The sequence below is a fragment of the Micropterus dolomieu genome, linkage group LG21, assembly GCF_021292245.1.
Source record: "Micropterus dolomieu isolate WLL.071019.BEF.003 ecotype Adirondacks linkage group LG21, ASM2129224v1, whole genome shotgun sequence".
Lineage (NCBI taxonomy): Eukaryota > Metazoa > Chordata > Actinopteri > Centrarchiformes > Centrarchidae > Micropterus > Micropterus dolomieu.
The window spans coordinates 6,882,679-6,905,341 of NC_060170.1; the positions used below are offsets into that span (position 1 = coordinate 6,882,679).

Genomic DNA, 22,663 nt, shown 5'->3' on the forward strand with positions numbered 1-22,663 from the left:
GGGGTTAAGGAGTTTCAAGTAGTCATTTAAAAACAATTCGACATTAAAACAAGTTACACAAATCGATGGGTGGCTTTAATGAAACCACCAACGGCAAAAACATTGGCAGCTTGCCAGGTGTTTATTCCTGCTACCTTGCTTTAGTAATCACGATGACATAAGAACCTGCATCGGTTTAGGGTTTCAGTTTTGTCTCTCTGAATATTAAACTAATCACTCAAGACAAAGTAGAAAGTAATTATATTTACTGAGATGGATTATCTCCGTGGAAGCTGTTCATACTCAAGAGAACAAACAACAGATACAAGCATCACAAACATCCCAATTCAGCTGTGTTCAATTGTGCAACTTGACTGAGGAACCCACATCACCAGGACTGACTTATCTGTACTACTGTTCTCTTTAGACTTTGAAACAAACTAAAGCGTGAACTGACCCAGACGGAGAGCGAACGGTCTTTGCTGCCGACAGCACAGCAGCAGTACGGACAGCCGGGTTTTGGAGAGCTGCCGTTCTTCTGCTTCTTCTTAAAGATCTTTGGGTTGAATTTCTGCAGAGAAAGAAAGCCGATCCATCAGTAGGCAGCCAGATTTTGGGTGAAGTATACATTTAAAGGCTGAACATGTGGCTGAAACCTCCTTACCACCACAGTGACAGCTTTACGGTGGCCCACGAAGTCCATATTAGTCTTCCAGCCGTCTCTCTCCACGATCTGAGCGGTGGGACCGGAGTTGTTCATGGCGTGGGCCGACACCAGGTACTGACCGTCTGGAGACCACGACAGACGCAGGACGTGGGTCGTCCCGCCGCACTGCAACACAGACAATAAGGACATGTGACAAATCAAAAGAAAAACCTGAATAAATGAGTGAGAACACATAACGAATGGAGATGCTTCCTTGCCAACAATGACAACGTCACCACAGCATCATCAAACGCAGCTGACAGTGTTTCTGTACCTCGCTGAAGGGTTTAGTGATGTTGGCGTCCATCTGCCAGTCCACCGTCCTCCACACTTTGAGGCTGTGGTCGTCGGCCTGGGAGGCGATGTATTTCCCCACTGGATCCCACGTCAGACCTTTAACTAACCCAGTGTGTCCTCGCAGACATGTCACCATCTCTGGAGAGACACAAAGAAGACAGAGACATGATGACGAGCTGAAAAGAGAAACATCTTCCTGCTCTATCAACAGGTTACCTTACTGGATAGTGCTTAATGGCAAGGAGGACAGTTATGGTCTTGCTCTTAAGAAATAACACTATATTGGCGCTGAAATGTTTAATCAATGACTTAATCGTTAGCACAACTACCAAACATTCCCAAACTCCAGCTTCTCAAATATGAGCAATCCCTCTTTGTTCTCCGCTCTGTTCATGCTAAGCGGTTGCTAGCACTAGCTTCATATTTATCATACAAACACAAGATTGTATCGATCTCATCCAACTCTCAACAAGATAATAAATAAGGTTATTACCCACAGGTATTCCTTTGACAATGGAGCCTTACTGCAAAGTTTCTTTTAAATTATGATGAATGAAATGACACGTGGTCAAGTGCAGCTGCAGCATGTTTGTGTTGAATTCCATTCTGTTTTTGTTTCAGCTGCGATGCTGCAGACAGGTTGAGCTCTGGTTTCCGTGTCTCCTACCTGGAAATTTGCGAGCGTTCCAGATGACAATGGTATTGTCCACGCTGCAGGAGGCCAGCCACACGTCATGAGGAGACCACGCCACGTCCATCACATCTATAAACAAAAACACACACACACACACACACACACACACACACACACAGAAATCACTGCCTGAGTCTAGAGATGTGTTACTAGTTAAAAAGGTTCCCTGTGGCGTTTTAGACCTCTAGCAGAGCTAGAGCGCTGTTATTCTCTCCCCGTTTTGTTTATCTCGTGCACGCACTTGAGGGTGCACGAACACGCAGATACATATTCCTGCCAACGGTTTCACACTGTTCCACTGATCTAAAAGGTGGTAACACGCCAAGATATGCTACAACGCAAAACAAAGGCAGAGCAGAAGAAGATGGCGAGCTAGTAGACATGAAAGCAAACAATGCTGGATTTTAGAAGTGTGTGTGTGTGTGTCTCTCTTACCTCCAGTGTGGTTCCTCAGGATGGTGACACACCTCCACTGCTCAACGTTGGCCAGCTTACTGCTCGACCCGAACACTGTGCTCGGACCAATGAATCTATCAACACACACGTTTTCAAAATCAATCAGCACCACCCACCAGTAATAGGTTCTAAACACAAACAGCACAAACCCTAAAGATTTCATTCGAATTTAGAACATTATCTGTGGAAATTGATCTAAAAACACAACATTACTGTCTATATCACCAAGACTGGACTTTAACAACAAATACATCATGTGTATCTGCACATTTTATGTGCGTCTGTGTACATACGCAGCTCTCTTCCACACCATGACCAGCTTGTCGTCCCCTCCTGATGCCAGGTACAGCCCGTTGTTGGACCAGCGCACACAGTTCACACACGCTGCAGAGACAAACACACACTTCTGCTGACTCAAGTTATAAATATAACTCGTATGGATTTGTGCTGAGCAGGCTGTCTGTTATGGTGGGCATTAATAGTACCGTCAAGATGTTCCTATTATTAAACCTGGAAGCTTGTACATTAATTTGGTCCTCTCACTCTGCCCTTGTCAGTAGTTGTGCAGGACAGATGAAGTTATTTTAATCTGTTTGTCCAGGGAACACCATCACACGAGTACAAACACATTCTCCTGCAGCAGTTGTTGTCTGCGGAGAATAACTATTTCATCAGAGCAGGTCTCCTCCAACCTTTAAGCTGCTGAGACGTTGTCTCAATGCACACGGCAGCACTCCTGTAGTCATTTTACAGAACAGGTACATTCTCATCTGAGTAAATATGAATTGTTATGAATATGAATATATCCCTTCAGATTTTTGTGGTGTGTAGCGCTGCAGGTAAACAGTTTTTCTCTGGCACTCTTACTGAAATGTGATATTCATAAGAAGCTGCTCAAACCACACAAATCTTTCACTACGTCTATTTTTTATCTTCTGTTCATCTATAATTGATCAAGGCCACCAGTTTCACTATGAGATCCCGGGTCTCTTTACAGGCATATAGAGTTGCTGTGGGCAGCTGGAAATAAAATACATCAATAAAACAATGCCATTTTCTTGTTACGTGTCTCATGGGTGTTCCATTGATTTTCTTATATCATTCAGCCTGTAGGCAGCTTCTGTCTGTGCTTCTGACGGACGGCTGGTTATAAAGACAAGTAACGCCATAACATAAGTCAGCGACCGAACATCTGCCTTCCTACTTAGCACAGGAGTAGGCCGACTTCCACTGGCTGTTAACGGCATATATTGGGGGGTTGCGAAATACTCCCCAAAACCCTCCAGCAGCTGTATGTGTGTGAATAACACAAGTTGAAAATTCACACACCTTTAGAAGCCACAGTATCCTAAAAGTACTTGGAGAGCTGTTCCCATGGGTGAATTGATCAACAAGGCTTATTTAGATCAAACTAATAGAGATACGACTGGTTACCTAGGTGATTGTCCATCTGGCAAAGCATTTTGGGAATATTTTCATTCTTCTCGTCTTCCTCTCTGAGGACTGGCGCCATGTTCCAGATCATCACCTTGCCAGAATCCTCTCCTGAAAACAAATCCCTCATTAAAAGAACGCACAACTCATCCACCCCTGACTTTTTGTGTCGTGACAGAATGATAAGGACATCTTTGTGTTTTAATTTGAAAACCCCACCCGAGTAGTGACAGATGAGGAAACATTTTCTAGGCAGCAAAATAAATCTGTAGTCTGAGGCTGCAGGAGAACATTTAGCACGGTGTGATACAGATTCAGAACTAGGTGTTTAAAAATGAACACCAACGCTGTCAAATATCACCGACCAAGAACGGCATCAAGCACTGGACAGACACCATCTAAATGTGGATCCTAACACAACATGTCAGCACAACATCACAGAACAGTGAAGCAGTTTCAGTGCCAGAGGATGTAAACAATGGTATTGGTCTTACCTTGCCCACCAGTTGCAAATTTTGTCCCATCAGGGTGGATGTCAACAGAAAATATGGGTTTGCCTGTAAAACAACACATAAATCAACATTTAATTATATTTAATTGAGTCATAGACATAGACCAACATATACCGTAGACTGAAATTGTAGATAAATAACCAATAATAATTGAAAACAGAAGAAAGAAAAGGGAGTTTTGAGGGAGAAAGATTATATGGAGCACATTTCTACAAGACACAGAATTTTAGCCTGATTGAACATTTCCTAATTGTTCTGTGATTTTCCACAGCTTAACATGCATCCTGTAGTTTTTCCTGTAATAAGATTTAGCTAAATTACACAATATTAAAAAAACACATGTTCTTGTGTATGTTGTTATATAACTTACATTTACATAACTACTGTAGGTTGCAGTGTTGCCACTGTAGGTGTCACAGTAAAAAAGAACATGAGAAGAATATTCATAAACCATTTATCAAGTTAATGATGCTCCTGGAGCTGTGGGATAAGTGGTTTCAGGAAGACCTAAAATGACCAATCAATGAAGCAAAAAAGATGAAGAAAAGAAAACTGGTCCCAACTTCTTAAATGTGAGGATTTGTTGCTTTTCTCTGTTTAACATGAATATAAATGGAGCATCTTTGAGTTTTGGAGTATTGGTCACACTATCAACACATCTGAAGATGTCCCCTTCGGTTCTGAGTAACTGTGAAGAGCATGTCTCACTATGTAACTACTAAATGATTCATAGCTTCTTTGGGGGGGTTCATCCTTTAATTTGAACATTTTACTCGTGCACACTGGAAAACGAAGTTAGCTCCTGCTAGTGAGTGTCACAGCGCATTAGTACTGAAAGCAATTTATCAACAAAAACACCAGAAATCTGCTGGTTGCAGCTTTTAAACTGTGATGATTTGCTTGCTGTCTCCATTTCATCCCACTGTAAATCAGTCAGTTATGGGCCGTTAGTTAAGATAAGGAGGTATCTGAACATATCACTTGCCCATTTGGATTTCTGGCACGTTGAGATTGTTATTTACAAATGTGCATGATGCTTCGCAGTCCAAACGACTAATCTTAAAAACAAATTACTTAACGTTAACTCTAATGACAGTAATCGTTGGCTTCACCCTATATTCCCTAACGGTTAACTTTCCAAATTAACAGCTTTCACCAACAAACACTTTTTCGTTTGCTCAACATCGAGGTTGTTCACTGTCCAAAACAAATGCTTGTTTGCTTAAATGTCGTTGTGGACTAAAACATCGAACAAGAAATCACTCTGAGACAATAACTTTGACATGGGTCATTTGGCAGGTAAGTTAGCCGTCAGGGTATCCGAGCTAGCCAGGGGGGCTAACTAGCTAGCTAGCTTCGGTTAGCGAACATTAATAACCTTACATTTGGAACAGCGAGGAGTGACACTGGGAATGACAAAAACGCCACATGTGTGTGCTGAGTTGTTGAATTAAGTCTGGTATGTGAGTGCATATTAAGTGACAACAAACAAGTCAAACAAGTGTCGACCACAATGATGCCTCCTTATCAATTCAATTCGCCCCCCTCCGACAACAAAAGCCCAACTTGGTCCAACAGATTCCTGCACAAGCTTACCGTTGTGGCTCACCCAGCTCGGCTTCAGCAGCTTCATTTTCAACCCAGTTATTTTAATCTCCTCGTATATTCCTCTTCAACTAAAAGCCATCCAGCGACCCGTTCAGCTGAGGAACTAACGCTAACCCCCCTCCCTTTGTTTCAAACTCTGTTCGACACTTTGTTGTTTTTGTGATTCAACTCCATCTCTTCAGCAGCATCGCCGAGTCTCCGAGCCGAGCAGCGGCAGACAGGCGGCCCCGGACGACAGTCGAGGTTACACAGGGCAGCCCAGGAAGTGTTTCCGTTATTTTTTAACGCGGACAGGAACAGCGTGCAGTGCAGCTTTCACAATAATTCCTCAGGGTAGGAACTTTGCAGACCTCTTAAAGATATAGTAAAAGAAACTAGTCGGTAGCATGTTTTCGCTGATTTTATGTAGTCGTTTGTGTAATTAATCAAACTTCAGGGCAAAAAAGATTATCAAATTTGTCACGTCGCTGGATAATTTACTTGATACAGCTTTTATTTTGAAAAGTCTTATAAGTTGTAGTGCGCAAACTCAGGATTTAAACGTTGGAGAAAAATGTGAAGACGCTGTGTTTTAAAGAAAGTGTTTTAAATGATCTTGAATAACATTTACCCATCCAGTAGAGCAGTGGTTCTTGACAGTGCTCTAGGGGGTAACACAGTGACAGAATATATGACTATTTTGATTATGGGTTTCATATGCTTTGGCTTTTGGAATCAAATGGGTGCCTGTTTAGGGGTCCTTGACATGAAATAGTTTGAGAACCACTGCATTATACATTTGTCTACTTATGGTTACTGCGTTGTTCTCAAGACGTTTCAAGCCCAATTGCAGACTGTCTTTGGATAGAAAAGCATGCCCACCTAATTTTTGATAAATATGGAGGCTACTACAAATGGATGTAGGCTATATTTTTGTCATTATTTTGTTCTCTTTTTTGTAAGTTAATTAAATAATATTTAGTTTTTTAGTTCGGAGGATTCATGAGGGAGAAAACGATGCAAGTGAGCAAGAATTAACTTAATCTGTTTAAAAATCTCTTCAGCGTATGAAGGGGCAAAACTAAATAAAGGTCTCAAATGTCATAAATGTTCGCATCACTTTTGAGTTTTCTATTTGAGCCTTTAAGAGATAATAATTTTGTTGCTAATGAATCAAATGCAATGTTTCTTTTCACATTCAAACACCTTTTATATTCAAAACTGAAGTAGTTTTTGATTTGAATGTAATTTCAACATATTCTTAATCGATAGGTATTACGGCACCATGCAACCATTTAACACCTGGAATTAAAGTTCAGTATTCTGTGATCATGATGATGATGATGATGATGATCATTTGAGATAAATTCATCATCCTGTCAGAATGTTGTATTTGCTTTAAAAATTCTACATTGATGAAAGGCTTACTTTATCATTTGTTATGACATATTCATGTCATTTGTGACTTTTCATCATGTCCACTTTAGACAAGCTGAGGCTGTAATTGAAAATAATAATAAAGCTGAAGATCAATGAATCATTACCACTTAACACAAGATGTCCAAAACAGTGATTTTATTCACAGACAGTTTATGGTATGATTCAGTTTCACACCGGGATAATGAAAAACACAAACTTGGAAATTCATAGTGGAAAAACTGAGTCAAAAAGCTTCATTTATCTATTGACCATTTATCATCTATTTATTTTTATAACTTCACCGAACTCATAGCAAACAAGTCACATAATAGTTTCAAACATTTCCTTTACAAGAATATTTTAAGAAAAAATTATTACAAAAACAAACCCCAAACCCAAACCCTTTTTGTTATTAGAGGCGTTTTTTAAAATTCTACAGATGATAGATGTTTCAAAGTTTTTCATTACATAATCTTTTTAGTTTCACTTCACTGTTTTTTAACAGTCAGCACAGTCAGTGTAAACAACAGACTCACTTCTCAAAACATCAGTGCTATAAAGTTTCTGCAAAATTCCTTCAAGATACACTTTGTTTTGAGTTTAAGGAGCAAGCACCACAGGCATGATCCCTTCCTAGTGAAGACAGAAAATATTCCTGATGTATTTGGCACTGAATCAAAGTAATTGAACAGCGATATTGTGTCTGTATTCCCCACATTCTGCTTTAGCATTGTACCAGCTTTTCTCAAAAGGAAAGTGTTCTCAGTGTATAAAAACGAACAACTGTTTAGGACAGATTTCAGTCAGAACTTCACTGATCAGAATGTGTTGTCTTGGCGGTGAATTACATAAGTTAGACCTGCAGGAGGCAGTGTAGAGTGGTGTCTTACTGGAGGTAGCAAAAACCACTGAGAGTGCAGGTTCATCTCCACAACAGCCCAGTGTTTCACTAACAAAAATTTTAACACCCATCCAATCCAAGTGTTTTTGAACAAGACACTAATAAACTTGTGCTGAATCTTCTCACTGGGAGTCACTCTGCAACTCAGTGTCTGAGCGAGCACTTCAGTCTAGTCTTTTTGTTGATATTACATATGTTGTTTCTCAGTATAAAACATAAAAGTTTAAGGATGTGACCTGCGGAAAACTGTATTTAATTACCCGATTTAATAATTAATATAATTAAGTGTTTAGCTCAGACTTCCTACGGAAACAGATGATTTACACCCAGTTTAGTCTAACGTACCAAGGCTTACCACAGCGGCCCGGGATCGAGTCCAGCCCGAGGCCCTTTGCTGCATGTCACCCAATCAGCTTCATAAGCTTAAGAAAGATTTGAAAAAAATGCCCCGAGGACCTGTCAGTTCAGGAGTATGAGGTCTGAGATTTGACACGTGTGATGTCTTTTGGCCGGTGGGAGAGGGACTTCATGGACCTGATGTGCCTCTGAAAGTGGCTTCGATCTGCTCCAGTGTCTTGCCCTTTGTTTCTGGGACGAAGGAAATGGTGAAGATGACGTTGATGATGCACATACAGGCGAACAGCCAGAAGGTTCCTGCGCTGGTTAGAAGGTTCTGGGAGAGATTGCAGATATAGACATGAATGTCTCAGTGATGTTTAAGAGGCCACAGAAGGTTTCAAACACCAACATACACCAAAACACATACAAAGGCAAAAGGACTGTAGACACAGCCGCAACTAAGGATTATTTATTAAATCATTTGTTGATTAATGTTTTGATTACTTCATTGATTATTAAGTCGATAAAATGTCAAAAGACTGTAACAGTCCAAAAGTACAAACCCCCAAAAATATTCGGTTTACAATTAAATAAAATACTGAAGAAACTGGAACCACAGAATGTTTTTCATACTTTCCTGATTACTCGAATAATTGTTTTTTTTCTGTCAATCAATTGGTTGATTAACCAAGTAATTATTTTATCTCTCCTTTCAACGCGACACTGACAGGTCCAAAGATGAATCAAAGATAGAGAAAGTCAGTGGAGACGTGTACGTATTCTGTTATCACAAGGTAACAGTTTCAACAGAATGTTATGCCTCAATCATTGAATAATAATAGTTAAACTATATGTTAATATTGTGAGAAACTGTTGTGTGATGTCTAGAAAACATACTTTCATCATCTTTATATAACCAAACCCTTGAAATCGTGTCTTGGTGAGCGCTCACCATCATGTCTTGGAAGGTTTTGGTGATGATGAAAGCCATGCTCCAGTTGGTGAGGACGCAGACAGCGCTGGCAACCCCCCTTGCTTTGACGGGGAAAATCTCCGACATAACCAGCCATGGGATTGGACCCCAGCCAAGAGCAAATCCTGAAAGCAAAAACACAGCAACAATAAAAAGTCACTGTGCCACTGGGTCATTAGGGGGTTTGCAGATGACTCCCAGATTTGGCCCTGTGAATTTGTGCTATCTGACATTATCAGGGGCAAAATGACCTGCTTCTCAGGCAATATCTGAAGCACATTCTCCAGTTTCCCTTTTTAAAAATGGGAACCACTGCCCCCTCCCACTAGTTCACTGCCCCAGACTGCCATGCTTTACTTTGCCATCAGAAATGAAACAAATCACAAAGGATATAGAATATTTCACAAAAGGATGCCACTGAAAACAACAAACAGACACGAATATTGGGTAAAAGGGGGAATGTAGATAATGGAGGACAGGTGATGGGTTATGTAGATTGTGTAGGGAAAGGGATTTGGAGAGAGGGAGAGGGCCGGGATAAAGAGTGCTAGCATTGTACTGTTGTTGAGTTAATTTAGGAAACTATTATTTCACCAAACCTTTGGAATCTTGTTTCATCATTTTGACCAGAGCATTTAAATATAAAACCTTTCATGCCGCTGATAAGCTAGCTTGAATAACTTTGACTGGTAGAGGATCTCACCTGTGATGAAGACGGCCATGCTGGCGAGGGCCAGCCAGGCCAAGTCAGCGTGGGGTTCTTCTCCAGCCTTGCTCTGGATTTCCAGCACCAAGAGACCCGCCGAGGTGGTGCTGGGTAGTTTGGACATCAGGTAGAAGTAGACCCCGAATGCTGTGGTGCTGATTGCCATGGCAGCACCTTGATAATTAATGGGAAAATAAACAGAATCTGCCATAACCTCGCAGTCTTGTCTGGTGCTACAGAGAGTGCTGAACTGATGAAATGATTTCATTTGAGAACCTTGTACCACAATCCAATAAATCTTTATATGAGAGTCGATCATAAAGAGAGATGGCAGTAAATGAGAAACAGCGAACATGTGACGAACAGGACATTCCCTCCAAATTAATGTTTTATATTTAAAAAAAGGAAATCAAATTTGTTTAAATGATTCAATTTGACTGAAAATACCTGAGATGATGAGAAGGACTTTCCTTCCAGCTTTGTCCATGATGACGGCTGCCACTGCTGTAAAGACGACCTGAATCAGACCCACGATCACTGAAGCCAGGTCACTCTCCTGAAAAGACAACAGCAAAACATTCACAACTATCCTTTCCACAAGGTAAAACTGCGTTTTCACTGAAAATCTGCTAAAAGTGCAACAGCTTAATTACAAATTTATGTGGAATTTGTGCTGGATATTCATGTCTGTGAAGGTTCTCAGTCATCCAAGTCATAGTTATCCAAAAAAGGTTGAAGTCAACTTGTGAAAGGGCAACTGGACTTGGTTGAAGATACTAGAAGACGTTTCGTCACTCATCCAAGAGACTTCTTACGTTCTGAAATGACTAGTAGAGAAACTCAGCTATTTAACCTCTGTGGGGTTGTTTGCCAAGATCATCGATACTGTTGATTCGTTAGTGCTCCTCGCTGTTGTAACGACAGTCAGAATCAGAATCAGAATCAGAAGGAGCTTTATTGCCAAGTAGTGTTTTACACATACGAGTAATTTGCTTTGTTAATAAGGTGCTAGACGCAGACAAATATACAGTTGACATAAATAAATGCAGAAATATATAAATATGGAATAAACAGATGCAGGTTATATAAGAATACTAAAAAGAATAGAGAAAAATAATACAACTATTTGCAGAGAAAGAACAATGTGGATTAGATATTAGATATATTCGCAGATATTTACGTGCATTACTCCGTTTTGTGTTGTGCACATGTATTATTTGAAAGGGGGGAGTGTCAGTGGTAACCCAGTCCTTGTTGATGAGGCTAGCTACAGACGGGAAGAAGCTGCTTTTGTAGCGAGAGGTTTTAGTCCTGATTGACCGGTACTCCTGCCGGAGGGGAGAGTCTGAGACAGTTTGTGTCCAGGATGGGAGGGGTCAGCTGCAATCTTTCCTGCTCGCTTTAGAGTCCTGGAGGCGTATAGGTCCTGAAGTGGCGGAAGATTGCACCCAATCACCTCTGCAGAGCGAATGATACGTTGCAGCCTGCCCTTGTCTCTGGCAGAGATGAGCCCAATGAGGGTGGTGTCATCTGCAAACTTCAGTAGCTTGATGGACTGGTGACTGGAGGTGCAGCTGTTGGTATACAAGGAGAAGAGCAGAGGGGAAAGAACGCAGCCCTGAGGGGAACCGGTGCTGATGGTCCTGGAGTCAGAGACATGTTTTCCCATTTCAATGAGCTGCTTCCTGTCCGACAAGATGTCAGTGATCCACCTGCAGGTGGAGTCAGGCATGTTCAGCTGAGAGAGCTTGTCCTGCAGCAGGGCCGGGATGATGGTGTTGAAAGCAGAGCTGAAAACACCACCTGAAAAAAACAAACAGGATCCTGGCATAGGTTGGCCTACCTGTTGGCTCTGTAGGTGAACTGCAGGGGATCTAGGACGTTATGGTCGTTAGAACCACCTGTGGCCAAGTCTGAACGACCATCGTTGGTATCTTCAACTAAGGCCGAGAGGTAACACTTGTTAAGTTTCCTGGGAAGGGATGAAAGGACAGCATTGTAAGAGGGGGATAAATGGTGGCATAGACCCCTTCCTCTGTTAAGTGATGGCTTCTCAACCCTGGTGTAGACGGCTTCCTTGACACCTCTTTCAAACCATCCATCTTTTCTGTCTAAAATGTGCACCTGGTGGTCCTCAAACGAGTGTCCTCTGTCCTTCAGATGTCAGTAAACTGCAGAGTCTTGACCTGAGGAGTTGGCCCTTCTGTGTTGAGCCATGCGTTTGTGTAGTGGTTGTTTAGTCTCCCCAGTGTTCCGTTCTGTGCATTCCTCGCTGCATTGGACCGCATACACTAGATTGCTTTTCTTGTGTTTGGGTGTGCGGTCTTTGGGGTGTACCAGCATCTGAATTAGTGTGTTCTTGGGTTTAAAAACCACAGGGATGTTTTGTTTGTTGAAAATCCTCCTGAGTTCCTCTGATACTCCAGACACGTATGGAATCACAATCTTGTTTCGTTTGACCTTCTTTTCCTCATCCCCTGTAGTGTTGGTCTTCTTCCTGGATCTTGTGGCTGTTTTCACAAAGGTCCATTTAGGGTATCCACAGGCTGTAAGTGCCCCCTTCAGGTGGTTCTGTTCCTTCTCTCTGGCTTGCACACTTGTTGGTATGTTGTCCACTCTGTGGTGCAGGGTTCTGATGACTCCTAGCTTATGTTCCAGTGGGTGGTAGGAAGTGAAAAGTAAGTATTGGTCTGTGTGTGGGGGTTTTCTGTAAACCCCAATTTGCAGGCTCCTGTCCTGTTCAACATGTACAGCGCAGTCCAGGAAGGCCAAACTGTTGTGAACATCTTCTCGTGTGAACTTGATGTTACTGTCCACAGAGTTGATGTGTTCTGTGAGGCTTGCACTTCCTGGCTTTTAATTTTGACCCAGGTGTCATCCACATACCTGTACCAGTGGCTCAGTGCTGTTCCTCTGAAGGAGTTGAGGGTTGAGGGTCATTACAACAACCAGGAGCACTAACGAATCAGCAGTATCGATGATCTTGGCAAACGACCCCACTGAGGTTAAATTTAAGTTAAAGTTGAGTTTCCCTGCCAGTCAGTCAGAACTGAAGAAGTCTCTTGGATGAGGGACGAAACGTCTTCTAGTATCTTCAACCAAGTCCAGTTGCCCTTGACTTGTCCTTTTTTGGATGCTGGATATTTAGTTTTTGTTAGCATTTACATTCAGTTGTAGTTTTCTTTTTTAGTAAGGATTTTACATTCTTAAAAGTTCTGATGATACACTTAATCAGAATTCATTGATTGATTGATTGATCATATTGTACTGTTCTTATTTATAATCAAAAACACATCTTAGTTTTTCAGTATATCCTATTTTTTTCTCTACATTACTGAGAGAGCAATGTGGAGCAATTATGATTTAAATTTTTGTATACTATTTTCACCTAACATTGCATCGAGCAACACAGGCCATAAACAAGGATAAAGGTAACATTGACAGTACAGGACAGTATTGGTTGTGCACATGTGTGAAACTGAATATATTTGCAACTGATTGGAAAGCTAGGAGCCTGTGTTCATTTTCCCCAAATAAATAAAAGTTTTTAAAACCCCCAAACCTTGAAATGTGCCTGTTGAAATATGCTCTCAGCGTAGAACATTATGGCATTGATCCCCGTCATCTGCTGAAACAACATCAGCATGACACCGATCACCAGAGGCTTGTAGACCCCGGGGTCCCTCAGGTCCGACATGTGGAAACTAGAGCCCTGAGAGACAACAGAAAGACCACGGTCATGACTGCATCTTAGACTGCTTGACACTTTGACTTAAACAGTATTTACATCAACATTCCCAACAGTGGTGGTATTAGCACTGAGGAGTAATGATATCTAAAAAGTCTTTTCTCAACTAATTTGTTGATTTGAGCCTTTGGTTTCTGCAGTGTCTACAGTGGTTCATTCTCACTGGCTGAAACTGTCCGCTGCCTCACAGCTGACTGGCCACAGTCTCACCTGCTCATCACAGGCATCCTCGATGCGGGCGCACTCCCATTCGACGGAGGCGTCGGGTCCTCGCAGGAAGCGTAGCGCCTCCTCAGCCTCCCGCCTCTTACCCTGTGACAGCAGGTACCGGGGCGTCTCTGGCATGAAGCACATACAGACCATCAGCAGCGTGGGCGGTATGGAGCTGCAGATCGCCAGCCAGCGCCAGTCCATGAAGAGACCTGCAGGGTGAGTACACACAGCTCAGAACGAGAAACTGGAAGAGAGTTTGACCTTTGGTAGTAGAACTTATTTTCCCTGTAATAAAATTTGTCTCCATAATAAAAAGTAAATATCTAATATATTAATGTCTTTTCTAGCCGCTGTGCAGAACGTAATCCTATGGATTTACAACAAACACAACATATATCATAACATTAAAGGTCCAGTGTTATTTCTGAGGATTTATTGACAGAAATGCAATTTAAGAGCCATAACTATGTTTTCAGTGGTGTATAAAGACCTTACATAATGAACCGGTACGGTTTTATTACCTTAGAATAAAGCATTTCTATCCTGCCATACATGGAGGTTGCCATGTTGTGTCACTATGTTTCTACAGTAGCCAAAAACGGAACAAACAGTGCTACAGAGTGCGTTTCGTCATTAAGTTGTTGTTCTTCTTCTTGTAATGTGTAATACCGGCATTGTAAACACTCGTCACTACACACATTAGGTGCGTTTGACTTCATAGGGTGCTGCGCAGCGCTGACTTAACGTGATGCATGCTGGACTTGAAATAAGGCATGCTGGTTGGAAACTGTGTCCGACTTTCGCCGGTGCAGCAAAACGTCAGGCAGGCGCCGAGTCCCGCAGCTGCAGTTGCTTTTCTCTGGCTGCACAAAGTTGAAACCACACTATTGCCTGGTCTTGTGGCATTTTTCTTAAATGCCACGAGATCAGTCATTGATCTCAGCTCAGGAATGCAGGAACACAGGAATGTGTCCGGCTTGATGGCGCCGTTTTTGTTCCCCGCCCATGCAGACACCTGCAGCTCACGTTGGACTATCAAGTCGGCGAAAGTCAGCCGCTGTCATCTCTATCGAATGCGAAGAAATAATAACAATAATACTATACAGTCTCTGAGTACAGTCATCTGGTTTATTAGAGGTAAGAAGGGAAGTAAAACTTGGAAAAACGTAGGACTAACATTAAGCGTATTATTTAGCACGAGCCGACAGCATGTGGATCGTCAAAGAAGCAAAAACACAATGAAGCTAGAGGACTTGGGACAGATACAGGCGGATGACGGCAGAAATCAAGGATTTAATCAAGGAGCTGATGCGGGACAAATGTTTTCAAAGCAGCGCTGAAGTTCTCTGTTTTTTTTTTTTATTTTACTGCAAACACTGTAACAATAATAAGACTGTGTGTCCCATGTACCTATCAAGTGACCAATAATGCTTATACTTTTGGTATATGCATAACAAAACTTATTTGTCTGTAGGCTATTACTTTACAACTGTGCACGCATGTATTTTGATAATTCACATGCTAAATGCCCATGAAGAACCTTGCACCGTTTCACCACAAGCTAAAATTATGACTATTAGCGCTACTTTGTGTTTCTGTTGCATTTCAAAAAATAAAAATTTTGGTAAGATTTGCAGTTTGTTTATCTAATTGAACAAAGTAGAGAGGCAATGCATTTGTAAACTTCAAATTTACAAAAGTCAGGCTGTGAGTTAGGAGTTTGTTGCAATTCCAAACCCTCACCACTAGATGTCACTAGAACTTACACACTTAACCTTTAATTAAAACTCACTTATCTCCTGTGTCGCTTCTATTTTGAGATTTTACCTGTACTCGTTTCAAGGATGGAAGAACTGGTAAACAATCAATCAGACAGAGGATACTGAGAGGTAGGAATTAAAGGACCTTCCAACAGAAAGAGGAATCCCATTGAAAACCAAAGGAGAATTTTCAATCAACATTCCCAGCATGACATCAGACGCCTGTCCCCTCTTGTCCACATGTTTAAAAGGGTGACCAGACGATTTGAGGTTTTCTCCAGCACTGGACTGTACATGGCAGAGTGAATGCTGCAGGACACAGCGGAGCCTTGTCAAGTCCAGGTTTCCTCATGATTGTCTTCATTTGCTGCATCTAAAAATATATTTCTCTGCTGATCTGATTGTTCCACTGAAGTGTCTACAATAAGCACATTGTTTCATATCTTTGTGCTGAACAGCAGCTATGTTATGCAAACTATCAAACAATTATAACCATGATAATTACATTGCATCTGATAATATATTTGTCTTCATTGTAAACAGATCTTTAGTTCATGGAATCATCTTGTCCTTTATAGGACGTCAACTAAGTCTGTACCAGATCTGTTACACATTTAAAAAAGGGTAATTTAACCCAAACAAACAAAAACATTTTTTCATGCTCCTCTAACACGAAACAACCCACCTCATGTGACACACCAGCTTTTATTGGGTAAACGTGAATGTCATGCAGCTAACAAGATTAGCGAGAGGCAGCTATTTTCACCAGTGAGGCTGCCGTCGAAGAGGCAGCACACAGGACCATAGCTGAGGACGATCACATCACATGATGGCCAGGCTTTGGTCATCTACTCTTCACATCCTTTGATCCAGATGTTTAAAACAGTCTAGTAACCCAAGAAATCCTTTGCACTATGCTTCACTACACTATTTAAGAGCAAAGATGTTTAGCAGTTTTGGATAAAAGCTTCGTAGCTCTGCATCGTGTAGCTACTGTTTTAATGGTGGCTGTTGTAAAGTTGTAAGTTACATCATGGAAAACCCTCGATTTACAGCTTGTAAACAGCTGTGTTCGAGTCACCTTGAAGGACTTTTCTTTCTTATCTTCATATAAACATTCAGCAAGTTTCAATAACCTGCAGTCAGACTTTACAAAATTACACTTAAGGGCAGCTGAACTTACATACCTGCGAGATACACTCCCATGATGCCGAGCACCACGCTGAGTTGCACACAGGAGCCTAACATCCCGCGTACTCGCTCGTGTGCCATTTCGGAGATATACAGCTGTATGAAGAGATAAAATGGAGAAAATTACACAGGAGGAACGTACCAGAACATCACAGTTACAGCAACCAACCAATATTTTAGGCATTTTGGCAGAGGCTTTTATCCACATAAGCATGATAAAGAAACTTGGAGACTTGGGAGTTGTGTATTACTATTACCGATTAATCCAGACAGACATTCATCTTGCAAAATATTCTAAAACATTAATAATTAATTAAATGCCAATATTCCTGTAAAAATACCAGAAATGTGCAGGGAAAGAACGTGATTACTGACCAGACTTGCCATTAACTGGAGTTTCAGACTAATCCCACCAAGGAAGCAAATGGTTTAAATCGATTACTCAAAGTAATCTGATTTTTAACGTGTGTGTCTTAATAGTGAGGGTGGAAATCACAGTATGAACATCAACAAAGGAAAGCAGGGGGAAGAGAAAGAAAAGCCACGGCGTGTCAGTATTGTGATAGATGACAACACGATGATAAACAGGAGTTCAGGCAGGGCCGTGGCCAACAGAACAGAAAAAGACCGCCAGGTGCTTCTTACTGGGACGACCAGTGACGTGACCCCGCTGGCGAGGCCGGTGAGCACTCTGCCGAGGTAAAACATCCACACGTTCTGTGCCGCGATGATGATGGTGAACCCAAAGACGAACGGTAGCGAGCAGAACATCAGAGTGAGTTTCCTGCCGACCTTCCCCACCATCCAACCGCCCAGAAGGCCGCCCACTGCAGCTCCCACCGTCACTATGGACTGAAAAACAAACATCACAGAGCATCAGGAATGTTTTCTAGAATTTCATTTGCATTTTACCCCATGTCCGACCAAGTTATGTAGAAGTAAAAGCTACAAAAGTAAATGATTTTGCTCAAATCTGCACCTAAATCATACAGTCATGTTTATACATGACGCTAATATTAGTTTATAACCCCAAATCAATACGTTCACGCACAATAAAAATGATATGACACATATTATTTTTATGATATAATAATATATATAATATCATGCTCATAATCTTCTACTCGTTTAAATAACTTCTGTAAATTTTCAGGAAGTAATCCATATTTAGCTTCAGACATGTTTAGTTTCATACATGGTGAGTAACCAAAGTCAACCAAATCTTTCATTTGACATCCGCTACTAGGTTTGAACTCAAGTGAATCCACTGAGGTGTGTTTGGACAACATGTGATGACTTAAAACTGCTGACAAGTTAAAAACACATGGTGTGAATGCTGAATTGGGGCATGTGACATTAAATCATGACAGTGGCCATTATACCCCAAACCAGGAGGCCTGGACGTCGTTCAGCCGCAGCCGAGGGTCAGCGATCCTGGTAAGTTGGGGGATGGCAGGAGAGCTGTATCCCAACACGAACCCGAAGCTCATGGGACCCAGAACAGAGGCAAACGTTGCCAGGTACAACTTCTTGTTCTTCACTTTACTGTGGCGAGAAAGAGGAACAAAGCGGGTAACGGAGGTAAGTGTCAAATGTCAGTGTGTCAAACATTATCAAAGGACAGTGCAGCTGCTTACATCACACATCAAAACGCCCTGGCTCGAGTCAGCTTTCATGGCCTGCACATTCATGCCACTTTGTGTCACTACAATTCAATTTCTCTTCCCTAACCCTATATTCTGTCTATGTTCTTATTGCATTGCATGGCTATGATCAACTGGAGCTGCGTGTTTTTTTTAATATTTGTTATTGACTTACAGTGAAGTTATGGTTATAGCAAAGTAATATTTACTTTAAAGTCAAAGTTCATTATAGCCAAATATCACATGAAAATTATGTTTTGTTGGAAAGTGTTACAAAATTTATAAAATGTATAAAAGTGAGATAAACTACAGCAATACACAATATGCACATAAAACTGTTGTACAGTCATACCTGCTGCAGGCTACAGATGAAAACACACATTAACACAGTACATATTTGTAATCATGTGCACATAAACTTCAATAATAGCTGAGTAATCATAATTTCATCCTTAGGCAGACTAAATGGGGTTGAAGGCCGACTGATGCCAATAGATAGATGACTTTTGCTAAGTGACATGACTTTTACTAAACATTTTAAACACTGAGAATGATAAAAACATTGAATTCATATTTTAACAGTGGTGTCTGAGATTAACAGATGGAACAGTGAAGAAGTACATCAACGCACTGACTACGTGGTAGAAAAGTGTTTGGAGTTTTGGACTTCACAGCATGTCAAGGGCCGTAAGTTATGGATTTTGAAAACTTAAATCCTACTGTAGGACATAAAGGAACAACAAAAAAATGTTTTGCTAAAACTGACTAAAAGAAAAAAACTGGCAACAATTCTGATGACTGCATCATCATTTAAGGAATTTTTCAAGCAAAAGTCTTATTTGACTCCAGCGTCTGGTGTTGGATTGAACAAGCAATTTGAAGGGCTTTAGGAACTTGTGATGGACATGATTTATCATAATTATCTGATATATTTTGGGCTAAACAAATACACTATTGCTGCATGGTAAAGCTAATGCACTGTGTAGACTGATTACATCAAAATGATAATGTAACTGAATGACTGCAGACTGGATGTTTACTTTGATAGATTAGTTAAGGAAGTGTCAGCAGTTTACGACTGGATCCTTGGAATGACAGACAAAGTGCATTCATATGTTTAGACACACAAACATTGTTTACCTTATTGTTAAATGTGATGTAAAGTATGTTATTCGTAGTAAATGGGCTAAGACATGCAAAACCTCTGGAATGATCCTTGAACAATCCATCTGTCTTTAGATCTCCATCAATTGCTCTTCCAGCTGATTATGCAGTATACTGACTGCAGCTACGCTGAGCTGGTGTGTTAGTGTGTTAACTGACCTCAAATAAGCATCCTGCTCAGACATGAGTCCTGTAGGATCCTCATCTCCACCATCCGCATCCAGCAGCCTTCTCCTCTCACTCTGGATGTCCATACTGACAGTAGGGACGTTTCCTGATGTTTACCCTCTCTTCTTGTTCACCTTTTGCATGGATCACAGGTCTCTCTGAACGAAAATCAATAGTAGCTACTCTAGGGTTATCCTCCCAGCTAACTAACTGGCAACTGTGCAGCCACGAGGACGGAACCGAAATCACACTGTATCACAGGTAACCGTGAAAACGTCGGATATTTCAATTGTTCGATTCCAACCAGCCAGTCGCCACCGAAACTGTCAGCGAGTGGGTTTGCTTCCTTACCGGTGGCCAACTTGCTTTGTCAACATTTCAGTCAGGTGATCATGTGTGTCTGTTATTTCCTGTTTTGACTTTTTCAAAATAAAAGTATTCATGTATCTGGATGGGATCACAGTCTATGGTTGGGACAGAGCTAAATGGTACCTCAATGGTCCTCATTGTCAAACTGAAACACCGGGCTGTCAGAGGCAATTTTGCATTCGGTGTCATGGAGAACTATGTAATGCTTCCCCTCCCGAACGCGCTAAACTAAAACCATTTCAAGGAGATTTCAAATAGCAAAGCAGTTAAGTAACGTTAGCTAAAGTTAGCTGTATGGGCAGAGTCGCATGTTTTATTCACCTGTTTAAAGTTTGCTTCCTAGCTACAACACTATTAGAAGCTGTTAATACATTTTACATTAATACTACTCGGTTTGACCATAGACTGTCAGAGCCTTTTAAAGAGATAAGAGATAAGAGATTCTCTCTATGGGGCTCTGGACTGTATAAAATAAGATGCGCCGGAAGAAAGACGAAACTCCGTGTTTAGAAAATAAAAGCCTCTGGTTCCTCGGGCGTTTCCATGGTGACATCCAAAAGGTCACCAAAGTGAGCAAAAGTAACTAAACTCATATAAAACAGCCCATTTCAGCTATTTGAACGACAGAATGGACACTTTTGAAGAGAGAAATGACCAGACGGTAACTTAAACACCTTCTTTGTAACTTAGTAAGTTATAAGTTAAGTCAGTTGGTTGGTTAACTTAGCTAGCTAGAAGTTACAATTAACATATAAGTTAAACCTAAGATAGTTATTTTAGTAACGTTACGTTAGTCTAAGTAAGGTCGCATTTTTTATACCAGCTGTAAGGGTCTTGAAACTAACTACCCAGTTGAAAAGTTTAAAGAAACGTTACACTAACGTTAAAGCCATCCAAGTTAAAGCAGGAACGTTAGTGTAGGTTGGCACCACAGACTATATAAACCAGCAGTGTTTCATTCTCAATCTCACCCATTTAACGTTAACTAACGTTAGAAGTGACAAGTGAAAAAAAGGCAATAATCTTGTGTTAACGTTAACTAATATAACACAAGCACCAAAAAGTACAAAAGGATGGAGAATTATCAATACATCATGATGTAACTTACTGTTTAATATCTCTCTCTAAAATTCAAAACGATCCAGTGTTAATTTTGTTTTTGTTTTTCTGTTTTCTTTATTTATGTAACTTAAAGTCAGGCATCTGAAATTTAATTGTATTATTATAATTTGTTATTGTTATAACTGGAACTGATGTTGAAACTAAAATCAGCTATGTTTTTAAATAAGTTGGAAGAGGCTAACATACTAACTTAATGACAAGCCAACAAACAAACTCCTTAGTGTTTGAAATGGTCAATAAAGTCAGTACAGTCTACTTCAATTTGTTTGTCTTCCTAGGAAATGTTTTGATTGCCAGTCAGTCTAGTCCTCATTTTGTTGGTCGGCATCCCTCAGGAAAACTGAAATGTGTCCATTGATTGTCCACCCAGCAGGCAGAAGACCACAGTTTATTTCCCAGTGCTGTGTCAGAAAAGGAGCTGGATGAGACCAGGAGAAAAAACACTATCAAGCAGCTTTATGGCTCCAGCAAAATCTTCCTGGCACCAGCAGAGAAACGCCCTGAGAGACCAGAGCTACGGGGGAGCGTTATCATTCAGAGCAAGGCTGCAGAGCAGTGAGAATCATGAATCAAATGAAAGAAAAACACATTTAAGGAGTGAAAGAGTTCTACTTTGGCCTTATAATTGTCAATTTATTTGTCTACGGATACTATTCTAGTATTTTTACTTATTTACTGATATTGCGGTATGCTTATTACAAGAGAAGCAAATGTCTTATCTGTTACACATAATATGAGGGACTTTTCTGAAAATATCTTAAATGTTAGTGGTGGGTCCAACGAAGGTTAAAATGAAGGGCAACTGGACTTGGTTGAAGATACTGGAAGACGTTTCGTCCCTTATCCAAAGGACTTCTTCAGTTCTGACTGACTGGCAGGGAAACTCAGCTATTTAACCTCAGTGGGGTCGTTATCCCGGGTCATCGATACCGCTGGTTCGTTAGTGTTCCTTGTTGCTGTGACGACAGTCGTTACAGTCGTTAAGACTACCTGTGGCCAAGACTGAACGACCATCGTTGGTATCTTCACCTGAGGCCAATAGGTTACGTTTGTTGAGTTTCCTGGGAAGGGATGAAAGGACAGCATTGTAAGTGGGGGATAAGTGGTGGCGTAGACCCCCTCCCCTGTTCAATGACGGCTTCTCGACCCTGGTGTAGATGGCTTCCTTGACACCTCTTTCAAACCATCCATCTTCTCTGTCTAAAATGTGCACCTGGTGGTCCTCAAACGAGTGTCCTCTGTCCTTCAGATGTAAGTAGACTGCAGAGTCTTGACCTGAGGA

The 22,663-nt window shown here is 41.1% G+C and overlaps 3 protein-coding genes across 9 annotated transcripts in view; 1 reads left to right on the forward strand and 2 right to left on the reverse strand.

Annotated features, from left to right (window-relative positions):
- The window catches only part of LOC123959701 (protein HIRA), a 24,502-nt gene extending 18,552 nt beyond the window's left edge, over positions 1-5,950 (reverse strand). Inside the window, exons 1-9 of the mRNA XM_046033912.1 lie at positions 5,675-5,950; positions 4,061-4,123; positions 3,567-3,677; positions 2,426-2,516; positions 2,112-2,206; positions 1,650-1,745; positions 960-1,120; positions 644-811; positions 437-550 (exon numbers count right to left, since the gene is read on the reverse strand). Of these exons, the coding sequence (XP_045889868.1) occupies positions 437-550; positions 644-811; positions 960-1,120; positions 1,650-1,745; positions 2,112-2,206; positions 2,426-2,516; positions 3,567-3,677; positions 4,061-4,123; positions 5,675-5,711 (936 nt within the window). The 5' untranslated portion in view covers positions 5,712-5,950. The remainder of the gene's footprint in view (positions 1-436; positions 551-643; positions 812-959; positions 1,121-1,649; positions 1,746-2,111; positions 2,207-2,425; positions 2,517-3,566; positions 3,678-4,060; positions 4,124-5,674) is intronic.
- Positions 5,951-7,225: 1,275 nt separating this feature from the next.
- slc2a8 (solute carrier family 2 member 8) lies at positions 7,226-21,129 on the reverse strand. Its single transcript, XM_046033921.1, has 10 exons — positions 19,882-21,129; positions 18,298-18,460; positions 17,561-17,767; positions 16,912-17,011; positions 13,962-14,173; positions 13,566-13,715; positions 10,451-10,559; positions 10,001-10,177; positions 9,277-9,422; positions 7,226-8,658 (listed from the first exon to the last, which is right to left on the reverse strand). The coding sequence occupies exons 1-10, from the start codon at positions 19,974-19,976 to the stop codon at positions 8,512-8,514; spliced, it is 1,506 nt and encodes a 501-aa protein (XP_045889877.1). The 5' UTR covers positions 19,977-21,129; the 3' UTR covers positions 7,226-8,511.
- LOC123959703 (tetratricopeptide repeat protein 16-like) overlaps positions 20,561-22,663 on the forward strand; it is an 11,023-nt gene continuing 8,920 nt past the window's right edge. For 3 of the 7 annotated variants that reach the window (XM_046033915.1, XM_046033913.1, XM_046033917.1), the window contains exons 1-2: positions 20,562-20,920; positions 21,752-21,936. In XM_046033915.1, the coding sequence (XP_045889871.1) occupies positions 20,888-20,920; positions 21,752-21,936 (218 nt within the window). In that variant the 5' untranslated portion in view covers positions 20,562-20,887. Of the gene's footprint in view, positions 20,949-21,751; positions 21,937-22,663 lie in introns of all 7 variants that reach the window. The other 4 variants (XM_046033916.1, XM_046033919.1, XM_046033914.1 and 1 more) reach the window with 3 other exon arrangements.